This window comes from Notolabrus celidotus, chromosome 12 (genome assembly GCF_009762535.1).
Source record: "Notolabrus celidotus isolate fNotCel1 chromosome 12, fNotCel1.pri, whole genome shotgun sequence".
Classification (NCBI taxonomy): Eukaryota; Metazoa; Chordata; class Actinopteri; order Labriformes; family Labridae; genus Notolabrus; species Notolabrus celidotus.
The window spans coordinates 4481571-4493632 of record NC_048283.1 but is presented as its reverse complement, the minus strand read 5'-3'; the positions used below and the strand labels follow the sequence as shown (position 1 = coordinate 4493632).

At 41.2% G+C, this 12062-nt stretch overlaps 1 protein-coding gene across 1 annotated transcript in view; it reads right to left on the bottom strand.

Annotated features, from left to right (window-relative positions):
• LOC117822796 (thrombospondin type-1 domain-containing protein 7A) overlaps positions 1 to 12062 on the bottom strand; it is a 276882-nt gene that overhangs the window by 95847 nt on the left and 168973 nt on the right. The window contains exons 9-11 of the mRNA XM_034697710.1: positions 8412 to 8527; positions 5903 to 6038; positions 1630 to 1733 (exon numbers count right to left, since the gene is read on the bottom strand). Of these exons, the coding sequence (XP_034553601.1) occupies positions 1630 to 1733; positions 5903 to 6038; positions 8412 to 8527 (356 nt within the window). The remainder of the gene's footprint in view (positions 1 to 1629; positions 1734 to 5902; positions 6039 to 8411; positions 8528 to 12062) is intronic.

Sequence of the window (12062 nt, the reverse complement as noted above, 5' to 3'; positions counted from 1 at the left end):
TCTTAGCTCAGCGGTTGAATCGTACGCCTCATGTACAGATGATGTCGTCCTCAAATCAGGCAGTCTCGGTTCAAATCCATCTGACTTTCCCCGTTTACTTCTCTACCAATAATTAAATAAATAAAGCCCCAAAATAAAAAGAGAGCATCCACACAGGTAATGAAAACGGTGTAGTAACTGTATCATCCGCATAAGACCTCATGGGGGCTTTGAAACTCTTTCCAGCAGAACAGACACGAGTGCGTCTTTATCTCAATATGTTTGAAGTCTAGAACTCAATTTGTGTTGGCTTACAGCATCCTTTTCTTTGTTCTTTCAATAAAGCATATTACTTCTGATGCTGCAATATTTCATTTTGCTGTGACGCAGACGTTCTGCAGGGCTGTACCTACAGAGAAATCAATCTCTCAGCACATTTCTGCTCCACCCCTGTGGGCACTGCTATTGGTTTGGAGAGTGTGCTGGTATGTGAGGTCAGGTCTTTACCTATATATGTGTGTGTGTGTATGTGCAAGAGAGAGACAGCACATGCTCTCAGTTGGTCTCTGTATTCAATCAGAATCAGAAACAAGTTTACACATACGAGGAATTTATGTTGGTGTTTTGGTGCTACAACAACAGCACCAGCACAATTTCTCCCTCTTAAAGAAAAGCCTCTGTGCAGGTAAACACACAATTCACTGACAGAGACTGTAGACCAGAGAGGACAGAGTGTCTTATTCACTTTGATTCAAAGACAAACATATTTCTTCGTTTAGAGGTGTCAGAGGGTGAAAAAGAGTGCAGGCGGGTCTGGACATCAGGTGTCACATGGTATCAAGTCAGGAAGAAGCTGCACAGAGCGTGGAAAAGTGCAGCGAATGAATCTAAGGAAGACCTACAAAGCATTTTCATGAATAAATTGATTCTTCTGTCCATTACTGTTAGCTATTGAAGAAGAAACAGAAATATAAGCACTAATAATGGCCTTCTATAGGCGCAGGAACATAATGAAATTGATCATTCTGCGTGACCCCCTGAAATTGGATTTTTATGAAAGCCTCCCAGGACTACATGGTACATCCATCCTCTATAAAAAAAAGGCAGGAGGAAATATACTCTAAAGAGGGAGAGCCACAAGTCCTGTAAAATACTTGTCACTTGTGCGTGGAGCCCATGTGAAGAGGAAGTTTGGCTGTCACAAGCTATAGGCAAGGTGCAGCCTCTCCTCCTAAATTTCAACTAGAGACATTCGATTAAAATTGCATGACAAGAGCCTGAGGTGAAAAAAAGCAAGCAGTGAAACAATCCGAGCTGTCAAACGAGTCTCCAGAGGCACACGGTGAGTTGTGAACACACTTCCTCCCCAAACTCAGGAGGATTATAAAAAAGAAACTAAGAAAAATAAAGAAAAAAGGCTCTGTTGTTGATGTTTTTTAGGGGTGTCAGCTCCAGTTTGTGTCACGTCTTTTTTAAGTGGGATGATTCAATGTGTGCTCTGAGTAAATAGGTCTTTTCTCTCAATCTTGGCACATCCGTCTGCTGGCTTATGGCCGGGATCCAGATGCACCGCAATGAGCAAAAATGTAATTCATGGTGATTAGGAATGGTTGGATTAAGATGCAGAGAAGCAGAGACGGGGTTCTTTACCTCTGGTTTGAAGTCCGGGTCCACAGGTCTCCTGTGAACCGATATTGTTCTGCCTGAGGAACCATGGGACCAGCTGGCACTTCCTCCATTTGTGGGTTTTCCACCTGGAATGAAAAACAACAATAAAGCCATTTCATCATGTTCACTGTTACACCGACATTACACTGCTTCATGACAGAGACACAACACTTTAAATGGACCAATTCTGTTTGAGGAAAATATCTGAACAGAGGGATGTTTTGATTTATATTGCAGTGGTTTCCATCTATGAGACAGCAGTCCTCTCATCATAGTGTCCGTGATCAAAAACAATCAAACATGCTTTCTGCAGTTCAATGCACTGATTGAAGTGGAAACTCTCAATAAAGACCAAAAATGTATCAATCTAGTTGTTATAAAGTCAAACATCATGCATGCATAGTGTGACACAGAGCAATTTAGTTGCTTGTTGTAGGTGATCTCCACTATTGACCAGTGAGAGAAAAGATAGACACTTTTGTCTTCACATTCAAGGACCATCATGACACTCAGATATGCCTCTAAAGCCTAATTTAATACACTGACATCCTATGATATCATATCCAATCAGGGGAGTGGAAAACACCATAGACTGTATAAATAATGGACGTAGTATCTGTGACGTCACCCATCTGTTTCTGAAGCTCTGTTTTGAAGCCAATCGTCGGCGGGTGCCATTTTGGATATGCTGAAGTCAACCTATCTTCTGTCGTGGTAAAGAGGTGGGCTTTGAGCTTCTTCGCCAACAGCTACAGTGTTACTGCCTGTCAATCAAGTCAGCTGTGCCTCTCATAATGGAAATATCTCAATTATCTTCGAAATTGCCACATTAGAAAATAATTCACCCCCCGTACAGTGTGTGCCGATAGAGAAATTAGCTATCCAGACTATGTACACTCGTTTTTTTTATACCAGACTGTAAACATGTTTATTTCTGCTGTAAAGATCAGCTTCTTTGAATGGGTGTGTATGTGGTACTTCTGGAGCCAGCCTCAAGTGGACACTCGAGGAACTGCAGTTTTTAACATTTCATCATTGGCTTCAATTCTCGCAGCCGGAGGTTGCCGCTTGTATAAAATACAGAAGTGCTAAACACTGTTCTGTTTTTGCATGCTAAGCAGTTGCCTCCATTTGTGGGTTTTCCACCTGGAATGAAAAACAACAATAAAGCCATTTCATCATGTTCACTGTTACACCGACATTACACTGCTTCATGACAGAGACACAACTCTTAAAATGGACCAATTCTGTTTGAGGAAAATATCTGAACAGAGGGATGTTTTGATTTATATTGCAGTGGTTTCCATCTATGAGACAGCAGTCCTCTCATCATAGTGTCCGTGATCAAAAACAATCAAACATGCTTTCTGTAGTTCAATGCACTGATTGAAGTGGAAACTCTCAATAAAGACCAAAAATGTATCAATCCAGTTGTTATAAAGTCAAACATCATGCATGCATAGTGTGACACAGAGCAATTTAGTCGCTTGTTGTAGGTGATCTCCACTATTGACCAGTGAGAGAAAAGATAGACAGGTTTGTCTTCACATTCAAGGACAATCATGACACTCAGATATTCCTCTAAAGCCTCATTTAATACACTGACATCCTATGATCTCATATCCAATCAGGGGAGTGGAAAACACCATAGACTGTATAAATAATGGACGTAGTATCTGTGACGTCACCCATCTGTTTCTGAAGCTCTGTTTTGAAGCCAGTCGTCAGCGGGTGCCATATTGGATATGCTGAAGTCAACCTATCTTCTGTCGTGGTAAAGAGGTGGGCTTTGAGCTTCTTCGCCAACAGCTACAGTGTTCCCACCTGTCAATCAAGTCAGCTGTGCCTCTCATAATGGAAAACTTGTAATCTTAATATCTTTGAAATTGCTGTGTTAGAAAAAAATTCACCCCCGTACAGTGTGTGCTGATCAAAAAAGGAGCTATCCAGACTGCACAAGTCTTTTGAACCAGGCTGCAAACATGTTTATTTCTGCTGTGAAGATTGGCTTTTTTTGAATGGGTGCGTATGTGGTTTCCGGTTCTTCTGGAGCCAGCCTCAAGTGGACACTTGATGAACTGCAGTTTTTAACACTTCTGCATTGGCTTCAATTCTTGAGGCCGGAGGTTGCTGCTTGTATAAAACACAGAAGTGCTCAATGTATGCAAACACTGTCTGTTCTGTTTTTGCATATTAAGCAGTTGCCTTCATTTGTTTTTTCTAGTTCTCTCAAAGATCACTAAGGTGGTTCTCCTGTGATGATGGACTGATTCATCTCATCATCCGGAAAACAGAGCATCTGTTTCCACAACAAGCCCTGCTGCCATGATCCACTCTAACAACGAGGTAAGTTAAGACTCTTTCTGTGACTTCTTCACTTAGGGCTTCAATGGGAGCAAATAAGTTAAATGATTCAGCAACCCATGAAACTAAAAGTACTTCTTTAAAGCATCGTCTGTTACTCACTGTTATATCCTTACTTTAGTGAGTCAGCCCACAAGTCTTATTAAACTGTCCTGTTTATCACACTCCTCATCAGGAGGAGAGATAGGGCAGTGTGCATCTATTAATGAACACATACTGCAGATCTGGTGTGTGAATGAAAAAGCATCTTATCATCTTTACATCTTATGAAAAAAATAATTCATTATAGAGCAGGTTGATATTAAAAATAAGTTCTTGATGCAACTTTTTGGAGTTTTCTTTTGATCTGTGATTACTGATGTAGAGCAAATCAGGCAGGAACTTTCCCTCTAAAGCAATAAAATATGTGTGAATATGCCTTTATAAGAAAATAAAGGAAAAGAAGACGTTTGCCAAAACAGGGTTTACAACTCAATAGAGGTCTACTTATATGTCATATATATGTATATTTGAAGACGTATCAATTGAACCCAGAATAATTACCTTTCTCTGGTTCTGTATTTAGATGTACATGAGTCCAGCTCTAACTGTTGAGTGTCTTTAAAGATGGACAACATTAAGCTAAACACACCAACCCCCCAATGGGCGCTGTGCAGTAGGGATCTGCTTTAGGAGCCACAGTATTACTCTCCTGTCCCTTCCACCAATCAAAAACACACATTTAACTTTGCATAAAGCATCAAAGATCCCTCAGTGTAGAAGCCAAAATAAATGAAGCCGAGAATTTTTACCTGGTGAATTTTGGTTATGGGTGGGGCCAGTGATCATAAAGGGCAGGGTGGGTTAGCGTCATGATGAATGTTTCTTGACTGTGACCTAATCTAAGCCTGGTTTTTTTCATAAATTATATTTTTTGGGCAGGAAATGTGGGGAATAGAGTGGGGGAGGACATGCAGTAAATGGTCTAGGCTGGAATCCAACCTGTGACGAGGGTTATAGCCTCTGTATATGGGGCGCACGCTTAGACCGCTAGGCCAACGGTGCCCCATTCCAAGCCTGTTTTGACTTGTTTTTTGTGGAAGAATATGGAAATGTAAAAGGACTGTTGGAAGTTTCGACTCTTGGAATAATCAGAGAACAAACTGCAGACCTTTGAGCAGACTGATTTTTTTTATGGATGTCGATTGACACGTGTCTCAACTAAAGAGCGGCTCCAACTAGCCAAGTGACATTTTGAAACTAAATCAAGAAATCTGCCACTTCACTCAGGTCGGTGCGGTTTAGAATATAACAGATTCTTGTATCAGTTTGAAGCAGACATTCCTGGTTCTGGAAGGTTCAGTAACTCTTGTGTTAGTGTAAAGGACTTTATTCTCACTGTTCCTCCTCTTATCTGCTAATCTGTTGCACGCAGCGCACGTTTGTAAACAGAGCTTTCAATCACGATACCATATTTGGACCAAATAACTCATTAAAACCAAACAAGGAGCAACGGATGTGAAGGAATAAATCAGCATGATAGGAACTTACTCTGAAGACAGAAACCATGTTTGAGTAAAATGTCTGTGTGTGTTTTAGTTTCAAAGTTTGATCCATGTCCCATCTGTTAACATGGAGGAGGCAGCTTCGCCAACATATTACCCTCCGATCTCACTGTCTGTCTTTTGGGGAATAATGACTGAAAACTGTGGGTAGAGGAACATCCATTTCCTGCATGCTTTTTGTGCCTCCTTGGATACAGAATATGATGCCCTCCTAGTTTTAGAGTTCTTAAAAATCAATCTCAAGTAAAGATTTCATCAATGCAAGCTGTACAAGAGCAGCAAGAGGCAAAAATGTACAAACCCTCTCTCTGACATCTGTATCACTGAATCATTGAAGTAGTTTTTACCTGAATCCTGGACAGACTTTGGGGAGCTCACAGTCCTGCTCCTCCTCCAGCACCTCTGGACACTCCTGTCCTCCGTTGGACGGCGGCTGGATGATGAGACGTTTCCTTGCTTGCTTATTCTTCACGACGTTACCGGCTGAGCAGACACAAACAATGACTGAATTAAATTGAGAACTTCCTGCATGAGAAAGTGATGAGGAGCGTGTCAGGGTAATACGCTAATAGTCCTTGAAGAATGAACTTGGAGACTGCTACTGCCAAATCTAATTGGGCAGCAATCGTCGGACAACAAGCACATCTGATCGCTGACATCTAGCCAACAACCAGGATGTAGAAAAATCCCATTAGACCTTAGACTTGACTCAGATTAAATTTATGGTATTCACATGTGTGGAGATGCTCTGGAGGAGTTCATTAAGATGAAACGAGCCTCTGGATAGTCCTGCCTTAAACCTCTGTGTGGGTGGTGTTTGTAATTCCCTGCACAAGGTGAAGATATCAACAGCATCAAATTAAAATGCACGGCACCGCGTTACGGCACGCTCAGAATGAGGTGATTTATGTCGTCGGTTCACATGAAGAGGTCATCAAAATATGGACGATAATGATTTCCAGTCGTAAATCAATTTTAATGCGTGTGTGTGCGCGCGGCTCCTCGACAGCTTGGGTAACGGCTGCCTGACAGAGGTGACCTCATCTGAGCAATGTTTTTCTTTCACTGCGCAGAACAACAACAACAACAACCACAATGCACTTGCTGACACTTGTAGTCACGGGCGAGTCGGCATGCCAGGTCGGCCCAAAAGGTTGTCTTACACGCCAATCTGTCAAATTAATCAAGTGAGACGCATCGTGAGTGCCGATCTGGAGTTAATGTGTGTGCCTCTGAAGGAGATCCAGCCTCTGTAGTTTTCCCATGAGGTTATCTTAAACTGGTTAGAGCTCATCCTGGTATCTGAAACAACTCTGACAGTGCAAGATATGACATAAGACATGCATGTAATACACTTATTTTCTTATAAGTCAGGTAATAGCTGCAAATGCCAGTCTCAAAACTAATAATAATGATAATAATAATGCATTTTATTTAAAGGTGCCTTTCTTAGCACTTAAGGTCACTGTACAGGTGACAGTTTAAAAATGAACAATATAAAAATTAGGCTGATAAAGTTGACATGATACAGTGTAATTAATACATAAAATAAAATAAACAGGATACAATAAAGTGCAGTGAAGAGGTGTAATCAGAGTGAGTATGACAGTTTCAAAATATGTGATTTCAGATTTGACTTAAAAATGGAAAGAGTGTTGATGATAGGGATGTCTGGTGGGAGGCAGTTCCAGAGTCGGGGGGCAGACCTGCTGGTTGGTGGTTAAGCGAAGACAAGACAAGAAGACCTGAGAGTGCGGCCGGGTGTGTTGATGTGGAGAAGTTCAGAGAGGTATGGAGGAGCGAGGTGATGGAGGGCCTTAAAGGCGAATAGCAGGATCTTGAAATTGATGTGAGTTTTGAGTGGTAACCAGTGAAGCTGCTGGAGGACGGGAGTGGTGTGATTAACGGACAGAGTTCTGGTGATGATACGAGCAACAGAGTTCTGGACCAGTTGGAGTTCATGGATGGATTTGAGAGGGAGACCAAAGAGGAGGGGGTTAGAATAATCGATGCGTGAAGTTACCAGGGTGTGAACGAGGAACGGCGGTACTGTTGGGTGTGAGGGACAGGCGGAGGATACATGAAATTAAAGAAAATGCAAAAACTTCTTGTGGTTAGTTAAAATACCATTCACTTCTACAGAACTACAAGTCTAAATATTAGAGATGTGACGTTCGCGAACGAGTCGGCCTTTTGAACGGCTCTTTTGTTCACACTTATTTGTTATTGTTTACATTGTTTTGATGTGGATACGAGTCAAGGGCTGAGCTCCTGTTTGCAGTAGTAAGTAGTTCAGGTGTAGAATTTTGCATTCCCATTTCTATAATTAGAGTTACCCCTGGTTAACTTCCAAAAAATAAATAAATACAACAATGAGCCAAAGAGCCAGTCTTTTGAACAGCTCTTTGAAAGGAACAACTCCTAAAGATCCAGTTCCCTTCAAAGAGCCATAAATCCCATCTCTACTAAATAAGTCATGAGAAATCATTGCCATGAACACATTATTTAAGAAAGAATGTAAAAGCTAAAATGTCCGGACTGAAAACCACATGACATTTTAGGAAACTTCATTTGAGTGTATCTCTAGCTGGATTTTTATCATTTCATAGTTAATTTTTTTGATCCTAAAAAAAGTCCTGCAGCTACAGAGCCAAATGTGGTTTAAGAAATCTTTGCAACAAACTTCATGTTTAATATTCATGCAGCAAGTAAAAAAGCCAGACTGAAAACTGAATCAGATACAAAGAAATCTAAAATCATCTGAAAATAAATCACCTAGGTAAAACAGCCTGATACGTTCAAAGATTTATATGAGGTCATATTTCTTCTCCAGTGTCTAGCTTTTTGTCTCTGTACCTGCGTCACATGTAACCGGACACGGCATCCAGTCACTGAAGGGAGTCACGATGCAGTCTTTCTTGCAGGGCAGCTGACATGGTCGCACCGTGTTGGGGCGGGGACCGTCTGGACACCTAGAGAGCACAAAAACAAACACATTAGTCTAAATGATTCTGCAGGGAACGCTTTACTCACTCACCATAACATGTCAGTCAGAGGTTTCAGACCTAAAAGACGAAAAACAAACAGAATTATGCTAATGTGCTGCAGAAGATTGCTTCCTAATAGATTTGTAGGGGACACTCACCCCTCATTCTGAATGTGACTCCTGTTAAATCCTGTTTTGCTAAATACCACAGTGACAGAAATTGCTTTTCTTAAATCACAAGGTGTTGAACAAAATCACTGATTCCACGCCCAGACTCGTCTGAGAGCCAGACGAAACCTGAATACATAGTTTGGACGTCTGCTCATTTTGAAACTTATTGCTTTCTTGATGACAATTTGAACAAATAAGGATGTAATGCAGCAGGTAGATGCAGTGTTACCCTTTATGTCCAAATGCAGTAATGTTGTTGATATTGGCACTTTACCACCTACAGGAGACAATCGAAGCACAGCAGGTGATGCTGACCAAAGTGCTAACAACGTGTTGGTGTAAGTCACTGCATACTGATCATAAGAAAAACACAATGGGTTCCAGGATCAGTTGTTAATACAGTCGAGGGGAACAGTCCAGTTTGAGATCCACTCTAAAAACTGCATTTCTGCATCACAGCTGTTTTGTGTCTGTAAAGTGTGAGGCGGCTCTTTTGTTTTGTTTATGTTTAGTTGCACTCAACCAATGACCATAAAACTTGGTGCATAAGAGGCACTTTTAAAACCTTCTTTCTCATTCTAAAAAGTGAGCTGCGTCACAAACACTGAGGTGACTGATACACCAGTATAAAATGCAGAGAGAGGTATTTATTATTTAGTAGTATTTTACCCAGAAGATGGTGATCAAAGAAGCAAGCTGCTGCTCTGCTCAGCCCTGCAAAGCATGCTGGGTACATAGAAAGGCACGCAGCTTTTAGATCATTATCAAGCATTTAAAAAAAATATGGTAAATTATTAAGTTAATAAGCATGTGGAGTTGTTGTTTGATTAAAAGACTCTTCAGTTTCAGAAAACTCGGGACCAGCAGAGAAAATTGGTCCTCAGGCAGGCACCTCATGACTACCAATGCCACCATCAACTAACGGTCGGCTAGCTCACAGGTTAGTGACAACAGATGCTAATAGAAAGAGACATCTGCATAAAAGAGCGCAGTGGAAGTCCTCACAGGAACACAATTTAAACCTTTCCTCCTCTGGATGCCTCCTAAAAATGTGTCCTATAAGGCAGTGCGACTGATATTGTGGATGTTAACATACTTTGCTAAATATACCAGTGTTCAAACTCATTTTAGATCAGCTTGTTTGCATGTCTTGATTTGGATTTGAAGTTAAATTTAGCAGTGTCTCTTTGGTCCTTTCTTAAACTTCCCACCAAAATCAATTAATAACAGATTTTCTGCAAAACTGCCAACAAACTGAACAGTCTGGAAAGCATGGCCTCTCTGTGGCATGAGATAAAAAAAATCACTGAACATACTGTACATCTATGGGCTCAATGTCCAGTCACAACTACTTAATGATAGTTATTTGGTTCCTGATTAATGAAACTCTGCAGCTCAGAAAACTGATGTATATGTATCTTTATTGATCACGTTCATCCTCATTTAGATTCAAATATCCTCTAAAGCCAGATAAAGAGAGCAGCATAAACATTGCTGAAGAAAAGTAAAAGAAAAAGACAGACAGATGTCCAAGTTAAAGACAGACATCCATTAATGCTGCGTATTGAGGTACAGTTGTGCTCATAAATGTACATACCCTGGCAGAATTTGTGATTTTTTGGCCATTTTTCAGAGCATATGAATGATAAGAGAATTTTTTTTTTCACTCATGGTTAGTGGTTGGGTGAAGCCATTTATTGTCAAACAACTGCTTACTTTTATTATATCATAATGACAACAGAAACAACCGAAGAAATCATAAATTCTGCCAGGGTATGTAAGCTTATGAGCACAACTGTATATATTTGAAAAGAGATTGCAAAAAAGAGCTGCACTCCCGCTGCACTGATTTCAAACTTGTCATGCATCATTGTCACAATCACCTGATGAACGTATCCTCCTAATTGACTCTGTTTAAGCTGCAAAATATCCGGTCTCTGCATCTACTTGGTTGTCGCCCTTGCTGCCTTGCACCAGCTCTGCTCTCAAACTTTCAGCCCCACCACCTCCTCAGCATCCACCTGCAATCTCTGAGTTTAAAATACTATCTCAACACTCCTCAGTTTTAATGTGTGAAGTAAATCTGCAAGGAGTGATACGGTTCAGAGCCTAAACCGCAAAAACACAATGTTCTGCTGCTGCAATAAACATTTCAAACTATCAAAGCATGTGTTGTCCGACTGAATTCATTTCTCTCACTTTTTTTGGAGCGTTCACTCGATTGCAGCTCAAATTGAAATATAAATGCTTTAACGGTTTGGTAGAACATCCACCAGGCTCCTCATGACTTCATTTCTATGGACCTACATCAGAGTAAGACCCATCAGAATTCAACTGACATGTAAAATAAAGGCCCTCTAGGAATATAAACCATGATTTAAAGCTTTAATAAATCTCACTGTGGAGGTTTGCTGCACCTACCATCTGTGTATAGCTTGAGTACAGAATGTAATTATTCTCCACACAATCTAGGGCAATAAAAACTGATGAAAACCTTCGTAATCACATCCAGTTTATGGCTGATACATGCCATCTGGCTGACAGGACTTTAAAGATATAGAGAGGGGATGGTCATATGTCCCAACAGGCTCCACAGGAAATGTTTAGTTTGGTCTACATGAGGGGGGTTTAAAAGGATTTCTGTGTGGTGAGGAAAGTGTAACACAGCGAGCTCTTAAAGGCTAAAGCCAGCAGACTGTCAGACCGGCCCGGGACAGGCTCCCTTGTTTTAACTGGATTCTGCTACGTGAGAGTGATAATCCTTTTGATGGCACAGAATTCAGGGTCAAGCTGAGGTTCTCTGAACAAGGGTTATGTTTAATCTTCAGTCATTTAAGTACCTTAAATTCCCCCGTGCATGCTACTCGTCCGGGATAAATAGGTTGAGACGGACCTGCTGGAAGACATCTTGTAATCTGATCTCTGCAACACTGCGTCCTGAATGTCGCAGCAGGATGTCACCGCTCTGTTTCCTCATCCTGTGGCTGACACAGCGATCATCTGGGTCAGGTTTAATGTTGCTGAGAATGAGCGTTCTCCTCTGGGCGTTCCACTCGTTAGCATGGTGTTATCAGGGAAGTGATAGGGAGCCTCACAGGGAAAATGTAATAATGTAACAGCAACACAAGGAGAGATTTATTTTTAATACCAATAGACAGAGCTAAATCCCTCTGGAGCGGAACAAATCCTCTGGTGTCTTCATACAACTGAACGGTCCCTGGGAAAAAAACAGCTGCCTGATGAAGCAGAGGAGGAGGAGGAGGAGGGGTGCGTTTACATTCTCAGCCTTCAGCCGACGCTCACAGCCGTACAGACGTGAAGGAACAGGTGTGTAGCTCGAGGACACTTGA